At 36.5% G+C, this 18,572-nt stretch overlaps 2 protein-coding genes across 4 annotated transcripts in view; one reads left to right on the top strand and one right to left on the bottom strand.

The window, feature by feature from the left end:
* Window positions 1-8,775, top strand: part of pxna (paxillin a) — a 60,531-nt gene extending 51,756 nt beyond the window's left edge. For all 3 annotated transcript variants that reach the window (XM_067439614.1, XM_067439615.1, XM_067439613.1), the window contains 5 exons: window positions 2,861-3,019; window positions 4,197-4,370; window positions 6,302-6,383; window positions 6,521-6,669; window positions 7,516-8,775. In XM_067439614.1, the coding sequence (XP_067295715.1) occupies window positions 2,861-3,019; window positions 4,197-4,370; window positions 6,302-6,383; window positions 6,521-6,669; window positions 7,516-7,782 (831 nt within the window). In that variant the 3' untranslated portion in view covers window positions 7,783-8,775. The remainder of the gene's footprint in view (window positions 1-2,860; window positions 3,020-4,196; window positions 4,371-6,301; window positions 6,384-6,520; window positions 6,670-7,515) is intronic.
* Window positions 8,776-10,873: 2,098 nt separating this feature from the next.
* ostf1 (osteoclast stimulating factor 1) lies at window positions 10,874-18,037 on the bottom strand. The gene is made up of 10 exons (XM_067439612.1): window positions 17,831-18,037; window positions 14,524-14,570; window positions 14,176-14,226; window positions 13,998-14,061; window positions 13,579-13,632; window positions 13,389-13,496; window positions 12,450-12,499; window positions 12,206-12,284; window positions 11,171-11,269; window positions 10,874-11,073 (listed from the first exon to the last, which is right to left on the bottom strand). Exons 1-10 carry the CDS (start codon window positions 17,862-17,864, stop codon window positions 11,015-11,017), a joined length of 645 nt encoding a protein of 214 aa, XP_067295713.1. The 5' UTR covers window positions 17,865-18,037; the 3' UTR covers window positions 10,874-11,014.
* Window positions 18,038-18,572: the final 535 nt, after the last annotated feature.

Raw genomic sequence — 18,572 nt, 5'->3', positions numbered from 1 at the left:
GCCTAATATTCTTGCTGCTTTCTGTCATTAATGTTAATCAAAGAAAAAAAGACAAATCACTCTCTGCTCTTGACTAAATAACTTTTGTAACTTTAAGCATTAATCTGTATTTTTCACAATGAAGACTATCCAGTATTATTTTACATTTGATTACTTTCATTTCTATAGTATTTTTTACCTGAACGCTACAGTGAGACCCAGCTAAAAAACTTAAAACCGTGTTTATTTCAAATCTCTCTTTATTACACCAGCATTAATTTGTGCTGGTGTTTGCAATTTGTTTATTTGTTCTTTATTCATTTTATTTTTTGGACTTGTGAAATTAAATTTAGCATTGAAGAAAAGTAGATATTTATTAGTATATGCTGTCAGTCATAGTTCTTGGTATCGGCAGGTCACACATACACAAAAATTGGCCAAGACAATTGCAATCGGTGCATCTCTAGTATTTAAGTCTGCCAAAATTGTGTAAAATGCTGCAGAATGCACCAAGTCAAAGGGCGGGCTTGCGCTGGAGCACTTCAGGAGTAGCTTGTTTAAGTGTGAGATCATAAGCAGAAATAACAGAGGATGTGTAGGTTGCTATTTTTGCATTGTGAATAATGCTTCAGTGTCATGCTTCTTTGAATTGAGAGCTCAGAGATGGGGTTACTGTTTCACCAGCACTTTTTGACCCATGGCCTTGGTTGGTCTGTCATCTGATTATGTATTTAACACCACTTTGGTCTAGTTGTATTTAGGGAAGGTTAAGCAGGGAACATGAGATGGATTTCCTTTGATTAGTAAAACAGATATGATTCAAAAGCCTTTCCATTTATGTGAAATAAACTGAAATATAAAATTGCAAATGTTGCAGAATATCTCACCAGATTTGGTGTTTATATATAATAACAATTGCATGTTTTGTACAGGATCATGTTTCTCTGCTGGCTGTTGATTGCTGTTTGCTTTCAAGGCTGTGAATAAGACAAATGCAGTAAATATTTCCATTACATGCTTTGCAATAAAAGCAGTTAAAGGTGGGGAAAGTGCTTTCTGGTAACTGTTGTTGATATTTCAAATCACTAAAACAAACACAGCCCTACCCCCAAAAGGGTCTCGCCCCTATTTTGATAGCTCCGCCCCACACATACATAACTCAGGCAACTAATATGGCAGAATCTGTGTTACTATTCCAGGCCAAATATTCAATGAAAAATGGACACATTGTCGGACAGTGGACTTTGTACTGTCGGACACATTGTGTGAGCTGACGCTTGAAACAGACAGTGAGGAGATTTAGATGCTCCATACGATGTGGAAATGAACGGATCTTTATCATCGCTGAGGTGAGCGACAATGCGATTGCAAATAAACAAACAAGCGAACATGACACACGAGCATTTTCAAGCAAAAGCCAGCATATATTAGTTCTCTAATGTCCGTCATGTGTGTTGTCTGTCTTAAATAATGCCGTGCACTGAGCAAGCGCTCTCATCTCAATATCATTTGTAGACACGCCCCTTATCTGCTGATTGGCTACAAGTTTGTTATTGGACTCTGCTCCAATCCGTTTTTTAAAATGGTTTGAAATAACACTTACCCCACCTTTAATTCCGTTGATTCCAAAATAGTGTTGCACCAAAGCTGAGAACTACTTTAAGTGTGTCATTTAAAACCACTAGCATCCTGTAATGGATTGACTAATAAATGATGCAAGTAAATGTGTGCAATTCAACATCTCCAGTCCTGTTTGTTTGAAGGAAGAAGCTCTTGATGTACATGCTGAGTAGGAGTTTGAAAATACCCTTTTCACGTGACAAGTAATTTCTTGTTTTTTTAATAAAGTTATAAAATAAACAAATAGTTGATTGACCATAGTCATGATACAAAATTGATCATCTGTTGTTGAGCACACAAAAAATATCTGAACAACTACACTCCATATAGAGGCAACTTTGTAGGCCAACCGGCAGTTAGCATCGCACTGGTTCCCTCGAGAAAAACCCAATAGGATTTTCCCATAGGCTTTTGGATTATAGCACAAAATAAGCTCCGTGATCAGCAAAAGTTTATGATACTTACACATTTTGTCGATCAAGATAGTTTGTAAAAAGCGAAATGTAGGCTATAAACAGACTACACCGCTGTCGCTCGACTTCAGCGTCACCATCACTAAGCTTTGACAACTCTTTCAGTTTATCTCCAAATGTTTTCCCAGAACGTTTGACTGAGCAGACTGAGATTACCTTGGCGTGATGAAGTTTTATCTTCTTGACTGCTTCTATAGTCCCATTTAGCCACTTGTTAGCAACCGCCTAGGGTAATACTGATGTGTTTTATGTCGTAGAATAAAACTTGACAGTGTATTTAGCTTGTGTTCACCACAGACCTTGTTTTCAGCCATTAAATAAAAACATTGATTTTGGGACGAGGGAACTGGAAGTGCTAAAATGCTAACTTGCTTCTGCGGTTTAGCCTAGAAAGTGAAGTCATACCTGCACCACTCTATTAGATGTCATTTATATTGACTTCACTGTTGAGTTCTCCAAAACAAGTCAAGAATTAGTGGATGGTGTGGCTTGAAATCCTGCACGCATTTAGTTATTTAGAATTATCACAATTGCCCCATTGATCAAGGCACTAAATCTCTGTTTACTCCAGGGCGATTTACCTGGTAAAAAGTGTATTACAAGTCGCTTTGAAAACTGCATTTGATAAATTATTAATTTGTAGTAATTAGTTATGTGTACTAAGTAGAAAGTGTTTAGCTTAAGCAAAGCTGCTTGTTTTGTGTCTGCGTGTGCAGAGTGGGATTTGCATCCATATTCTCTTTGCTTTATGAAAACAAACTTGAAAATACCTTTGCCTTTTGCTTTAGATTATGGCTCAGGGCAAGAGTTCCCCCACCAGCGTCCCGAAGCAGGGGAATAAACTGGACAATATGTTGGGCAGCCTGCAGTCAGACCTCAATCGCCTGGGTGTCCAGACTGTAGCCAAAGGCGTTTGTGGAGCCTGCAAGAAGCCAATCGCTGGCCAGGTAAGAGATCTGTGGATCATCTGTCCATTTACTGGCCAAATCATTATCTTTTTTAGTATATTATGCCTTAGAGTGGAAGCTTGGGTCAAAAATAAAACCAAAAAGCAACCGAAGGGTGTATTTGCATGTCTCTGTATATAAAGCTTGGAGATTTCCGATTTTTAAAAAGTTTTGTCTCTTAGGGTGTGTTTGCACTTGGCATGTTTGGTTGGATTAAAACAAACCCTGGTGCGATTTACTCTGTTAGTGCGGTTCATTTGTGAACCCTGATGTGGACAGAGACCGCTGAAAAGAGGGGTCACGGTCCGCTTCCAAATGACTGAAGCGGTTTGAATTAAATATGAACGCAACTTAGACCAAAGACATCTAAACGAACCCAAAACAGGACATGATGTGACCCCAAAAAGGAGAGAAGGCGCAATCATACCTGTTTTTTTCTTGTTATAGTTGTGATGTTACAGTGTATAAGCTCTTCACAAGTTCTCAGCTGGTCAAATAACCATCATATGAAGCTACACACAATACCACGAGCACATTTAGCCCAACACACAGCATTGTTTTGGATGTTTGGATGTCATATATAAGTAATAAAACTCGACCAATCAGGTTGTGAACATATTCCTAGGTTTGGTATCTTTAGGTTCAGTGTTAAAATGCCATTGTGAACGCTAAGCAGACCAAGACTAACATTTGTTATTTATTTATTTGTATTATTATTATTATTATTTGTTTGTCCGAACCAAGTGAACCAAACTACAAGTGTGAACACACCCTTATGCTCACTAAGGCTGCATTTATTAGCAAAAATGGATGTTATATTGTGAAATATATTATATTCAGTGTCACATAATCCTTCAGAAATCATTCTAATATGCTGATTTGCAGAATGTAAAAAATGCTGGGGAGGGTATTAATTTCCACACATGAATAAATTACATTTAAAAAAAATTAAACATTACATTTAAAAAGTATTTTTTTATTGTAATTTAAAATATTACTGTTTTCACTGTATTTTTCGTCAAATAAATGACATTTAAAATCATCAAAAAATCCTAATGATCCCCAACTTTTGTAGCTTGTTTAGAATCATGAGACGCTGGCATTCGGTTGTCTTTTGTTGTTTACTACTTTCACTGAAGCTGTACGCTTCCACCCTCGTTTTCTTTGATTCATTCAGGTGGTGACAGCAATGGGCAGGACGTGGCATCCAGAACATTTCGTGTGTACTCACTGTCAGGAGGAAATCGGTTCCAGAAACTTCTTTGAGCGAGATGGCCAGCCGTACTGTGAAAAGGACTACCACAGTCTCTTCTCTCCACGCTGTTACTACTGCAATGGACCCATTCTGGACGTAAGGAGGATTATGCTTCCTATCACCACTTTAAGCGCTCACAGACGGGGCATTCACAGGCCTGTGTGTGTGTCTCATATGTCACCACCCATTCGTGATGGTGCTTACTATAGCTGCTCACTCTTTACCTCTGGCTCAGGTTTCCTGTAAACGTAAACATTCACTCAAATTCAGTCTAAATGGGTCTTTGCAGTCGAACTCAACACATGCATATGGATGGAGAGTCTGCTGTGAATGTAAATGCATAAAAGAAAGCATTTAGGAATACTGTTTCAATAAAAATAATTAAGCATCTTAAAAACAAGATACAAAATTGTCTACCACAGCACTATACAAAGGCAATAAATACACATTTTAATTTATTTTATTTAATTTTATTTAGAATCTTATGTATTTGCTGTCTGCATGCAAAAACACACAGTGTGTCGTCTGATTTGATTTACTAATGATTCTCGTGAATTTTTCTTTTTTTTTGTCAGTTGAAAATATTCCTGAACCCATGAGTTATTGAATCAGTTATGAATTACTAAATTTACATGTGACTCACTTATGTCTTTATTTGATAACATAGATAAAAGATTTTCCATAAAAGAATTTTGGTTTCTATAGAGATACACTGATCAGGCGTAACATTATGACCACCTTCCTAATATTGTGTTGGTTCCACTGTTCCTGCCAAAACAGTCCTGACCTGTCGAGGCATGGACTCCACTAGACCCCTGAAGGTGTGTTGTGGTATCTGGCACCAAGATGTTAGCAGCAGATTCTTTAAGTGCTGTAAGTTGCGAAGTTTGTTCAGCACATCCCACAGATGCTCGATTGGATTGAGATCTGGGGAATTTGGAGGCCAAGTCAACAGCTCAAACTCTTACTGTGCTCCTCAAACCATTCCTGAACCATTTGTGCTTTGTGTCAGGAGCATTATCCTGCTAAAAGAGCCTGCAATAGTGCTTAGGTAGGTGGAGCATGTCAAAGTAACATCCACATGGATGGCAGGACCCAAGGTTTTCCAGCAGAACATTGCCCAAAGCATCACACTGCCTCCACCGGCTTGCCTTCTTCCCATAGTGCATCCTGGGGCCATGTGTTCCTCAGGAAGCCATGCGCATGCATCCGGCCATCCACGGGATCAGAACAGACCACCTTCTTCCATTGCTCTAATGATTTCGGCGGTGGACAGGGGTCAGCATGGGAACCCTGACTGGTCTGCGCGTATGCAGCCCCATACACAACTGCGATGAACTGTGTATTCTGACACCTTTCTATCAGAACCAGCATTAACTTATTGAGCAGTTTGAGCTACAGCAGCTCGTCTGTTTAATCAGACCACACAGGCCAGGCTTCGCTCCTCACGGGCATCAATGAGCCTTGGTCACCCATGACCCTGTGGCCGGTTCTCCACTGTTCCCTCCTTAGAGCACTTTTGATAGATACTGACCACTGCAGACCGGGAACAGCCCACAAGAGCTGCAGTTTTGGAGGTCGTCTGGACATCACAATTTGGCCCTGGTCAAACTCACTCAAATCCTTATACTTGCCCATTTTTCCTGCTTCTAATGCATCAACTTTGAGGACAAAATGTTCACTTGCTACCTAATATATCCCACCCACTAACAGGTGCCGTGATGAAGAGATGATCAGTGTTATTCACTTCACCTGATCGGTTTATATATTGCAAAATTAATGTTTTGTTCAGCATGTAGTTAGGATTGGAGTAGTTTACATTGCTAAAACAGAACTATGTAGGAAGTATGTAATTCACATTTTTATGTAGATTGAAACAACATGACTTGAAATGAACACTATTACCAATAATTGTTAATAAATCTTATCTTAATTTGGTATACATTCATTGATATTGTGCTTTCTGTTCGTTTTTTGCCATGAGTTCATTGTAATGAATTATACATTAGCCTTTTTTCATCCTGCAGAGGGTGGTGACCGCATTAGACAAGACTTGGCATCCAGAGCATTTCTTTTGTGCCCAGTGCGGGTCATTCTTTGGGCCTGAGGGTAAGCAGCTTCTACTCTTTTCTATTCCTCTTTTCTTCTCTTTAGCTGGCCTTTCCTTTTTTACTACCAAGCAATTTTTTCTTAAAAAGGTTTTTAAGCCTTTGGCAACCTTTTTTTTTTGTCTCTATTTCCTGTAGGTTTCCATGAGAAGGAGGGAAAGGCATACTGTAGGAAGGACTACTTTGACATGTTTGCCCCTAAATGTGGCGGCTGTGCCCGTGCAATCCTGGAGAACTACATTTCAGCCCTCAACTCTCTCTGGCACCCAGAGTGTTTTGTCTGCAGGGTCAGTATATATGTGTGTCTGTATAAGAATGCCATTGATGTGTGGTGTAGTGTGTGTGATTGACCGATATATCAGCTAGGCATATTCATATTCCAAAATCTGGCATGGGCATATTTCATTTAATTTAGGTTAATTAATTAAAGAAAAATGAACATTTATTAAATAGTTTGACACCAAATATTGTCCTATTAGTGTTTTATACTAAATAATTATATAAAATCTGAAATATCAGATTGTATATATCAGTGTTATTTTAGTATCACTGAGATAATATTAGTTGTTAATAATTTGAAGTTTTTATTTAAAAAAAAATTTCAGTTTAGAATAGAAAATTGCATTGGAAGCTTGCCGTAATAAAATAAGAATTAAGGATAATTTGTATTATTTTAATTTATTTCAATTAAAGTTTATTTCAAATAACTGGAAAAAAAAGGTTTTCGTTAGCTATAATAATCCTGCTTAAAACTTACCTTTATACATTCAGATTTTTAATCTATATTCAAATGTATAAATATTGCCATTTTATTACATATATTTATAGTAATATATTTAGGAATTATACTCAAAGATTAGTGTATATTATTGTCAGACTTAACAAATATTTTCTGATTGAGTAAAAAAAAACATATTTAAAACTAAATATTAAGGATATTCAATATGCACATTATCAGCCCTGCTGCTCTATATCTTGGTACCAGTTTTGGAATAATTTTGGTGTTTATGTTGCTATCTGTGTGTTTTGGATTTATACACTAGCTCATTTTGTTCTCAGATGTGCTATCTGTTCCATTTTATTTGTAGCATTATTTGAATCGTTTGTGTATCTGTTTTCTCTCTCCTCCACAGGAGTGTTTCACTCCATTTGTGAACGGTAGTTTCTTCGAGCATGAAGGGCAGCCCTACTGTGAGGCTCATTACCACGAGCGCCGCGGCTCGCTCTGCTCCGGCTGTCAGAAACCCATTACCGGCCGCTGCATCACTGCCATGGGCAAGAAGTTCCACCCCGAGCATTTCGTCTGTGCCTTCTGCCTTAAACAACTGAACAAGGGCACATTCAAAGAGCAGAATGACAAACCCTACTGCCAGAGCTGCTTTGTCAAGCTCTTCAGCTAGAATCTGATGGCGTTCGAGTGTGTGTTTGAGCACGCCATATCAGAGGCCCAAGGGTCACGTTTTAAAATTGTGTCATCTTGTGGTGATAGTGAGCATTACACCAGCTTGTTCCTGTGCCAAAGTACTGTCAGACAAGTGTAGATCTTCAGGGAGGCCATTACGATTTTTAACAGGCTTTTTAAAACGCTTCCCCTGGATCCAGATGTTATCAGAGACTAGGTCTTTAAATCGTGTGGAGCTATTTTAGATATTATCGACTGCATCGGACAAATCAAGATCTATTTTTGTACTTGTTACACACACATTGAGCTTAACTTGAACATAACTATGTACACATTTCTTTGCACATTTCAGGCAAATCCCTGCCGCTTTCTAGGATAACACGCTCCGCTATTTTACTTCTACTTTTACTACTTAGCTTATTTTCTTCATTGGCCACATCAGGCTTTCTCAAAGGTGCAATAACAGCTTGGTATCATCCAAATCTCAATGCCATATTCTGTATATTTTTATAATTTTGGTAATCGAGAGTTCGGCCATCCCTGACCTTGTGCATGCCTCTGATCACTTTATAAAGTGTGCTCTTTTACTTTTTTCGTCCTTTTTTGATGATTGATTTTATTTTTATATTCATGGGTGGTTTCTGTTTTTCTGGATGGCTGGAGTGGTTTGATCTTTCGTTCCTTATGCCTTTATGAGAGTTTGACTGTGGAACCGAATCACTTTTGCTGTTATAAAGCTTCATTTATTCTTAAAGCTTTCTCAAAGACACCAGTTTGGGCTCTGACCACTGATGGCCATTTTGTTGAGTATGTGGCGTTCCACAATGTGCCTATTGCCACTGGGCATAATGTGCGATTTACTTACTAGGATTTTTGTCTTAAGTTCTCCTATGTTATATTTTAATAATTTTGTGATGGACATTGCTCCCTTTTTCCATTCATCTAATTTCCTACTGTATGCAAGTAAATATATTAAAGTCTTATGAATGAATTGATGGCAAAAGCTTTACAAGCCTTTTTTTCCCTGTTTTAGTAATTTAAAGATTGTTTTCTTCAGGCTGATGTCATTTTATTCTAAATTGACTGATGACATACACATTGTCTTTAAAACATGGGGTCTAAATGGAGTCAAAGGCATTGAATAAATACCTGGATCTCATTTACTCATTTATGCTTCATGCTTCTTTGATTTATGCAATGTATTTGCATTGAAGTCCTATTAACAGCTGACTAAATGTAATGTTTTCTATTTTCTACTCTAGCCAGGCGTCGTAAATAATTAATATTGTATGAATTCTATTCCCAGGGAATGCATGAACTGATAACGGCCACGAGTTATGAATGCATACCATGAATGCAGTGTAAGTCACTTTGGATGACTTGCACATAAATATAAATGTTTCCCAACATAGATAGCATATTAGTCTTTATCACAAATGTTTCATACATAGCCGTTTTTTATTTTAGTTCAGACTTGGGAAGTTCAACTTTATTGTTGTTTTCAACACTTCCTAATAATTGTATTTAATATTAAAAATGCGCGCGCTTGACCCTAGCAGCGTTTCCTGACAGCAAAATGGCGCATGGTTTCTGAGGTGAGTTTTTATTTTATTTTTACGAATTTTCTTTTTAAAAAATGTAAGCAAATTGATTATTAACATAAGTAAGATGAAGTTCACCACAGTTAAGCTGCTGGATAAATAAACTAAGACATAGAGAGATTGTAATATTACATTTGGCGTTAATCTGCTGCTCTCAAAGCCAAACACGAGCTAACTTTAGAGGCTAATTTAACAGCTTTTTTTAATGTAGTAAAAGGGACCATAGCAAGGCCACAATTGTTTTAAAGCTATTTAAAAAACTTAATTTGATATCTGGGTAGTCGATCTAACTTAACGTCTTTAAAATATAGGCTATGATCTGTATATATGATGATTTTTTTTATCGTAATAACTACATACTCAGTTTAATCATTCATTTTGGATAGTAATGATACACGGGGCAACTTTTTGAGCAATGTTGCCAAAGCGATGTTGCTGTGGGTATTTTGAGAATGGGAAACATTTCTTTTGGGATATCCATATAAAAATGTGTAGCCCATTATCGATGGGAAAGTGCCCAAGCATCTTTTAGCAACATTGCTCAAACAGTTGCCCCGTGTATCATCAGCTTAAACCGATAACTTTATAGGATACTGATAAAGATATAGGCCTAGTTTTAAAAATCGTTCTCAATATTAATGAATAGCAGAGTTCACACACAGCGATAAAGATATAGAGCAACAATATCGTCTGCTGGTGTGGATGCCTAGCCTAGAAATCTAGACGCACCCTAGCGGCAACAAATCTAATATGCCGCGAGTGTAACATCTTCATGTGAGTCTGGCTTGTCAGGCTAGTGGATGCCAATATATCTATCTCAACGATCTTGGTGTGAACATGCCATTAAAATACTTTTTTCTTTCTTCCCTAGTATATATTTATAATTATTTATTAAAAGTGGTGAAACATTTTGAAATGATAATACGATTATATGAAAAAATCTTGATACTAAAAAAAACTTGTCCTTTAAGTCACCGTTACTAATCTTTTTAAACGAAGAAAATAAGGTGAAATTCACAAAAGATCAAAAGGGGACAATTTCAAATACCGAAGCGTTCAAGCTCCAAGCTTGAGTCTTGCATTTCAAGCAAAGGCCACTGATTTATTTGCATAGTTGTAATGTTTGGGTTTACATGCAACTCTATCATCATCATTATCATCATTAAGAACGTCTCATACATACATACACACAAACACAATTTAAAAAGATAAAATGCTCAGGGGCACACGCACGCTTACCCGCATACAAGACACATGCATAAAACTATTGGAATAAAAAGACCCAGGGATGTGAGACGTTCTGGGCAATCTCCCTATTTAAAAAGGCACTTTAAAATCATAAAGACAGTTCTATGGAATAAATACAGTTAAGAGAGGAGCAGCAAATAGAAGAACAAATGTTCACTGTGTCCATCCTAAACAATTAATGAACAGACAAGTACTACAATACTTTTACAATGAACTGGAATAAAGAAGAAAGTTGAGACAACCAGACAACGGCAACCAGCTTTCACATCCTCCCAAACTTTGTAAGTAATGTTTCTCGCAGATATCTGATCTATATACATGTGATGGTTTGTGCAGGAATGAGTGTAGGAATGAATGGACTTCATTAGTGCTGCTCTTCTCTCAGTCAGAGTCTTCATCATCGAGATACTCCTCTGCGTTACTGTGGGTGCGCAGAATCACTGTAAATGCAACCGCCAGACAGTTAGTTGTGTGAACCTTTCTCACAGGAAGTGATATTTTAAGGAGGTAACTGAAAGGAGACGCCTTTTGACTCACCTCCTCCCAGTTTCCTCTTCAGCAGAGAGGCAGATTGTGCATTGGTGGCCATATCCAGAGCTGTCTTCTTCTCGTTGTTGAGGATGTCTGTCCCGGCATCTACAATATGAACACACAGATGCAATATTAAAAAAATGACATGCAGATACAGATAAAAAGACATCACGCCTTGATACCATATCGGACCAATATATGTTCAGTTTTATTGTTATCGGCCGATATATTAAAGCTAATAAATAACTCATATTTCCTTCAGCTTAGACACTAAAGATGCATTTTGAATTGCTTGATATATGAAGATCACTTTAAAAAGGAAAATATAGTTAAGTGCAACATTCGCAGCGTCTGTCTTATAGTCTACAGATAAAATAATAAATGAGAACATTATAATTTTGTGCTTGAGACATGGCTTTTTAATGGTGAGACTTTTGTTTTTGCATTCCGGCTCTCAAAAATGATATACAAATTTGGATTTAGATTTATTGGCCAACATATGGGTTATCTGCTTTCAAATATAAAGAGTTATTGTATCGGACAAAAATGTAATATCTGTTTATGAAACTTATGTACAAATATGTTTCATGAGGCTCATTGTGTGTAAAATGTCACTATTCTCCCATAATCCATGGGAAGTTTAATACAGCTGTTTTTCATCTCAATATAAATATTTGTTTAATTGAGCTTCTCAATCTTTTTGTTTTGGTGGATTAAGATTGCCATTGGTTGTTTCCAGTTATAATTAAGAATAATCTGAATTATTCTTAATTATAATTACAATATTAATTTTGCTTTGAAATGTGAAATTCTCTATGAATAACTCCTAAAATATGAATGGTTTGAAGATTAAATACAAGACCTAAATATGTTTACTAACACTAATAAATGCAAAGATAAATTCTTACAAGAACCAATATTAAATCTTTTAAGATGAAAATGCAATACATTTGGAAATCAATATTTTTACCACACCCTTGTATCACATAGATACTGTAGAAAAATGTGTTTATGAGTATGAGGAAAAATGTATTTACTTACTTTTATTGAGCAACATCTCAACTATATCTGAATAACCCTTCCAGGCAGCTGCGTGTAGAGCCGTGTCTCCCAGTTTATTCTGACATAAAATAAACATGTCAATACAGTCGAAAATATTCTGCATTTGTCCATCATTTTGCACACACACCTTCGTAATCTGATCTCATAGATTCAAATTAAATGACTAATTTCAAGAACACGATTAGCGATTCATCAAAAACATTTTAACCAACTTTAGACCTACCTGCTGATTGAGCTCACAGTTCGGCTGACTCAGCAGAATCTCCACCACATCTAAAAACAAACGTTTTTGATCAATTTGACTCATTTGTTTGCATAATGTATTGAAAAATGGAATGCCTATTGGGGGTAAACTTGTGTGCTCAGGGCTCCAGACTTACATTTGAGAGAAGTAGCAACTTTTATTATAAATAACAGTAAAGTGCAAATAACAGAATTTATATGGAAAATGTAACTGTTGTACTCTTCAAAAAATATAAAATTGTTCTTAGGTTGTTTTTTTAGTATTAGTGAACTGACCGACAGCTGCAGTAATTATAAAAGGAATGTTATTTACTTGTTTTCTGTGTAATTCAGTCACAATGTGAAAAAGTTTGTTTTCATGAGACTTTGACTTTCTACTTTGGCCCCCCCATATATTAGGAAGTGGTAATAAGTCAATAATAAGTTATAAGTGCTCCTCTGCAGCTATCTAATGGTTAGTGGTAATTGCATTATTTTTTGTTTTGTTTGCCACATCTTTACACTTAATTTTAAAAATGTATCATACTAAACATTGATAATACTTAAAAAAAAAAGTGCTTGAATTTCACTCTTAAAAGGATATACGAATCCTGAGATATAAAACAAAATAATTTGACTTTCTGCTACAATACCACGGTTATAGTTAGCATTGCTACATTAAATCCATGGCAATTGTTGGTGGTTTGGTTGGGCTGACAAGAGCTGTCTTTTATGTTGCATATGACAAATATAAAACGGTAAACGAAACAAGTTATAAAAGTTTTTCAATCCACAAACCATGTGGTGGCAGGACAAAAGGTCACAAAATGCAACCATTTGTTTGCAAGTCTGGAGCCCTGGCACTACTGCTGCCCCTCAGATATTAGCATTTGAAAATAGCCAATGCATATGTTTCAACCAATGTGTGCAGTTTTTGTACCTTTATGCCCTCCGTGACAGGCCCAGTAGAGAGCGGTGTTCCCAGCTTTGTCCAGTCCGTTGATGCCAACTTTATTATCCAAACACTCTCGGAGCCAGCTCAGATTACCTGCATTCACACACAAAATATTTGATTGTTTCACCATGTTGACACACAAACAAAATGCTAGATGAGGTGTGTATTTGTGTACCTCGCTTGGCTGCTTCATGCATGGGGTTGTCTATGGACTCTGCTTGTTCAGCCACTGAGAAAAGACAAATCCCATCAATTTAAGAATGACACTCTGAAATATGCATTTATACCAATGGCAATGCCTTGAGACTAATGATATTTTCATTCATTTTATTTTCTGCCAGGCAAAAGTCTGTTCACTTATAAATAATAATAACACATTAAAAGATTGGGGTTTGTTCCAATCCCTAACCCTAAGTATGCACGCGATTGTAAGTTACATCACTGACTATCTCAAATAAAACTTTCCCGACATCATAAAAGTCTATAAACTTCACATATCTACACACATTTAGTTTAATCTTTAACAAAGCATTGTTTCAGGTAAACTAGTGAAGGATTGATGTTTTGTAAGTTTTAGTTTAACACTTTCCCTACCGTAATTACTGGGAATAAGACCAGTCCTTCCCCTGCACGTCCCTTTCCACCAGTTACTGTCACTCTGAAAATAAACCCAGCAATCACTAGAAAATCATTAAAGTCATGACATAATATCTGCATAATCACATGAGGAAGTATCAGAACTTCCAAACAATCAGAGAGATCATTAACATACAGTGTCTGAGATGTACAGAATATCTCCTTCCTCAAAGTACAGCTCATCTGGCTGAAAAAGAGGAAAATATACATGATGAGCTCAATCCAGGCAAGCTAAAGCAATCGGGAAAAAAAAACAAATTAAAGGGATAATTCGTCCACAAATGAAAATTCTGTCCTCATTTACTCATCCTTCAGTTGTTCCAAACCTGTATACATTTCTTCTACTGAACACAAAAGAATATATTTTGAAGAATATGAGTAACCAAACAGTTGATGGACTTTACTGAATTCCCAAATGTGTATGATGGCAGAGTTTATATTTTTTAGTGAACTATCCCTTTAAGGATGAAAGAATGAAACTCACCGTCCTTGGGTCAAAGGTGAATAAAGCCCTGTACACCTTGACCTGACCTGTTTGAAACATTCATATAGATGTTAATTCTATATTTCAAATGAGAACACACAGGAAATCATCCACTGAAGCATTTTATACACACACAATGCCTGTTTACAGCTAAAACAAGTCTTTACCTGTCAAACCCTTATCTTCACCTATCAGCCCATCCAAATGCAAAACACCATCACACATCTACAACCCAGTAGTATTGGATTTAAATGCAGGGCAAACCACATGATGTAGAGATGTGTGTATACCTCCAAACCAGAGAAACCCAAGCCTGAGGCCAAAATATATAAATAAACAAACCATTATAAGCACAACAAAAGGGCATTTCCTGGCTGCAAAGGTATTTCCATTGGCCTGTGACAACCAAATAAGCCCTGCTAAGAGGGATCCAACCGGCTCCTCCCAAACTTCCTACAGATCGGCTCTGAAATCGAAACACTGTGGCAGCTTTGGCCACTTCTTAACATTATATGTTTAATATTCCAAACATTACATCCTACGCAAATGGTAAAATTTGCTTGCCGGAGTAAACTGTATTAAGTGGACATCCTACTGTACAACTAGAGACTAATTAGCAGTGTTGGGGAAAGTTACTTTTAAAAGTAATGTACTACAATATTGCATTACTTTCTATGGAAAGTAATCTATTGTGAATTTGTGATAATTTTTTCACCTTGGCTGAGCTTGCTTTTTTTGTTTGGTTTTTATAAAAAAAATAGTTTTCTCTTTTTGGAAAATGAAAAGGCCCTTTCACACAAAAAGTGTAAATGCAAATTCACAACTGCAGAGGGCACAGCTCAAACCTTTCAGCTGTGCTGCTGTTTTGGATTGCAGAAGAATAGTACACAGGAAAAGAAAGATCAACACTTCAGCAAAAAAAACAAAAGCCAATTCCCAATTGAATTGGATCAGTAGCAAATACATTGGTTAATACAGTGAGATTAAATACAAAGTATATTTTTGTAATTTAACAATTAACTGTTGCAGGTTTGTGTAATATTCAGAGTTTGCATTTCACTGTTTTTTATTTTTATTGAGATGAGTAAATGTTTGCTTACATTTAGTCTAGAACTACAATAACCATCATGTTTACACACAGCGCACACAACATCTCTGCACTTATGCTGCCTTTACATGCTATAGGAATTACCGTAATTATGAGTTTGCTTAATAAGTATTAAACATGAACGTCCTCCCATTTCAAAAATTGAATGCGATGAGCTCAATCACTGACATGGGGGAATTATCAAATTTCCGAAGGCACCATTACTCCTAAATTCCCTCCACATGGAGACAGGAGAGCGGTCGGTCAGACATGGGGGAAAAGTAATCTGTGTTACTTTACTAGTTACTTTGAAAAAAGTAATCTGATTATGTAACCCGTGTTACTTGTAATGCATTACCCCCAACTAGGGCTGTGCGATACGGAAGAAAAATGCGATATGTGATATCTTGTTAAATAATGCGATATTCGATATGCGATAAGATATTGCTATTAGTGTGTAAAATCTATTTAAATTATATTTTGAAAAAGTATTTAAAAACTGAGAATGATACAATTTATGTTTCACATTCTCTCTGGGTAAAGAAAGCATCGCTGCAACTTCTGAAAGTGACCAGCAGTGTTTTAGCAAAAATATATGCATAAATCTGACAAAATAATTTTAAGATCAATGTAAACAAAAACAAAAAAATGTAATGCAAATATTTAACTTGGTTATATATAGTTATATCAACCTAAAACTGAATATCAAGATCATCCAGGTAAACAAATACACCTGAACTAGTGGTGGGTGATTATTTTTGTTAATTTAATTTATATTTGTTATAAAAATTAAATAAAAAATTAAAACATCATTAAACATGAAATAAATATACACTGATACATAATAAAGCTGCAAAGGTTATTCAGCCAAGAGCACTGTGATTTTCTCTTGTTCTGTTGTTGACAGCGGCAGCTTTAATATATTAGCCGTCTGTCACTTTAAGAACTAATGCACGGATCCCATTGACACTCATTCGGTTTCTTTTCCCAACTAATATCGTTCACTTAAAACATAACCGACTGTGTATATGAATACTCATCAAGACAGCCATTTTGACATAACTGTGTCAAAGGGATCACATGCTTTCAGATAGGCGGTTTGTGCGCATGTTTCACTGTGTGTCAGACAGCGCAAGACTGAAGGGATTTGTTTACTTTTAATAACTATTTTTAACATCTAGCAAGTCACATATTTAACAGTTGCGTGCCCAGTCGATTCTTGTTTTAGACATCGACCTAAAACGTACACTTTTCACAATGTTGAAGTAGCCTATTAAAATCATTCAGATATTGAGTGTCGTTGCGATATGCATATTGCAATATGTACATTTGCGATATTTCGATAATTTCAATATATTGCACAGCCCTACCCCCAACACTGCCAATAAGCATTCAAATAAATAAACCATTAGACCGTTCAAATGATTTTGCATGAAATGGCTGCATTATAAATAATACTAGCCATAATGCACCTTGCATTTTAGTTTTGTAATCTAAAGATTTAGTTACATTTGTGAATAAACAATATTGGTTTACTTCTGTCTACATCACATATCTCAGTGATGTTCATCATCAACATCAGCCTAACTCTCCAGTCCAAATGTCATGTTTTGTACACATAAGCATAGTGAAGCTGCTCTTTCATTTAGGGAAGTAACGTAACTGGAAGACAAATGGCAATGACTCAAAACCGTTGAACTATCTATCTAGACAGCATTTTGGGCATCATGGGCGCGAACAGCAATTTTTTGGCTCAGTCGACACGGAACGCACCCTATGATGGCCAAAAATGCGGTGTGTTTCTACTTTGACCTAACGCGCTGTCTATGTAGACTGCTCACTAGGTTTTGAAACACAGACAATGGCTGGCGTGAATGATTTTCTCTTTCCAACCCCAATCCTGCCTTCTATGGCAAGGCGTTTCACTCATTATGTCTTGTTCGTTGAACACTGAAGCAAAGATGTGGTGGTTTTGCGCATGCTAACAATCGTTTGAAAAGCCTAAAAGCGCAAAGAAAGTTGCATTGCGTTGACCTGGAGAAACGCCAAACTCCACCCGCAGGAGAAAGTTCAGTAAGACATAAGAGTTGCATGCTCGTAATACATTTTATTGTATGCCATCGAATTTATATAGCTATCAAACAACGCAGAAAAATATTTGAATATTTAATGAAGCTTTAGTAGTTTGCCGAGGCGTTTTCCTCCACGCGCACCTCTTACCTGGTTTAGCTGGTTTGGGGGGAGGCTTTGACATTTCTGAACTTTCCAAGACTTTTAAAGAAGACTTCCGAGGTTTATTTAAGATGTCAATAGTACGCAAAAGCGGTATAAAACTGCAAATGAAACAGGGGGACGCTGCTTTCTTCCTTTAGGCGCTGTCAATGAGGAAGCGTAAAGGAACCCAATGCGGAAAAGTTGCACTGCGCATGCGCGCTTGTCAACAGTGAAATTCCGTGAGCTACTGCCCTTACGAAAAGTGTACTATGGTAACCATAGTTCACAACGAAATGCAGTGTTACTATAGTTTATTTAGATTTAGTAAATGAAATGCATCTAAAATTATCTTTAACTTTGATACAATTTAAATTAAAAACAATTTGGAAGTGATATAGCCTATTCCACCTATTAGCCTACAATATGTATTACTTTAATAATAATTGCTGATGTCCAGGACTAAAAATATGGACAAAACTGCAAACATCAGCATATAAAAGGATTCATTTTCTGTTGTTGCAATATGGGAAAACTGTTGTCACCATCAACATGTCTATTCTGGTGGCTTTCGTTGTGCAATGATTTCTATAGAAATGACTGAATAAGGTTTGATGATGAAACACTAACATTAATAACACTTATAAACCTTCATTAATACAAATAAAAAATATTAATCATTAACACAAGGAACATTGGCAGTTGAACAGAAAAAAAACATTATTATCAAAAAAAGATACATTTAACCCAA

This window comes from Pseudorasbora parva, chromosome 3 (genome assembly GCF_024679245.1).
Source record: "Pseudorasbora parva isolate DD20220531a chromosome 3, ASM2467924v1, whole genome shotgun sequence".
In the NCBI taxonomy this organism is placed as follows: Eukaryota; Metazoa; Chordata; class Actinopteri; order Cypriniformes; family Gobionidae; genus Pseudorasbora; species Pseudorasbora parva.
Note: the sequence above shows the minus strand (reverse complement) of the source record. Positions and strands in the feature narration are given on the sequence as shown.

Coding starts and splice junctions, on each gene's coding strand:
- ostf1 (XM_067439612.1), bottom strand. CDS start 17,864: ATGTCAAAGCCTCCCCCCAAACCAGCTAAACCAG. Junction 14,227..14,523: donor TCACCTTTGACCCAAGGACG/GTGAGTTTCATT, acceptor CCTCTTTTTCAG/CCAGATGAGCTGTACTTTGA. Junction 14,062..14,175: donor TTCTGTACATCTCAGACACT/GTATGTTAATGA, acceptor GTTTATTTTCAG/AGTGACAGTAACTGGTGGAA.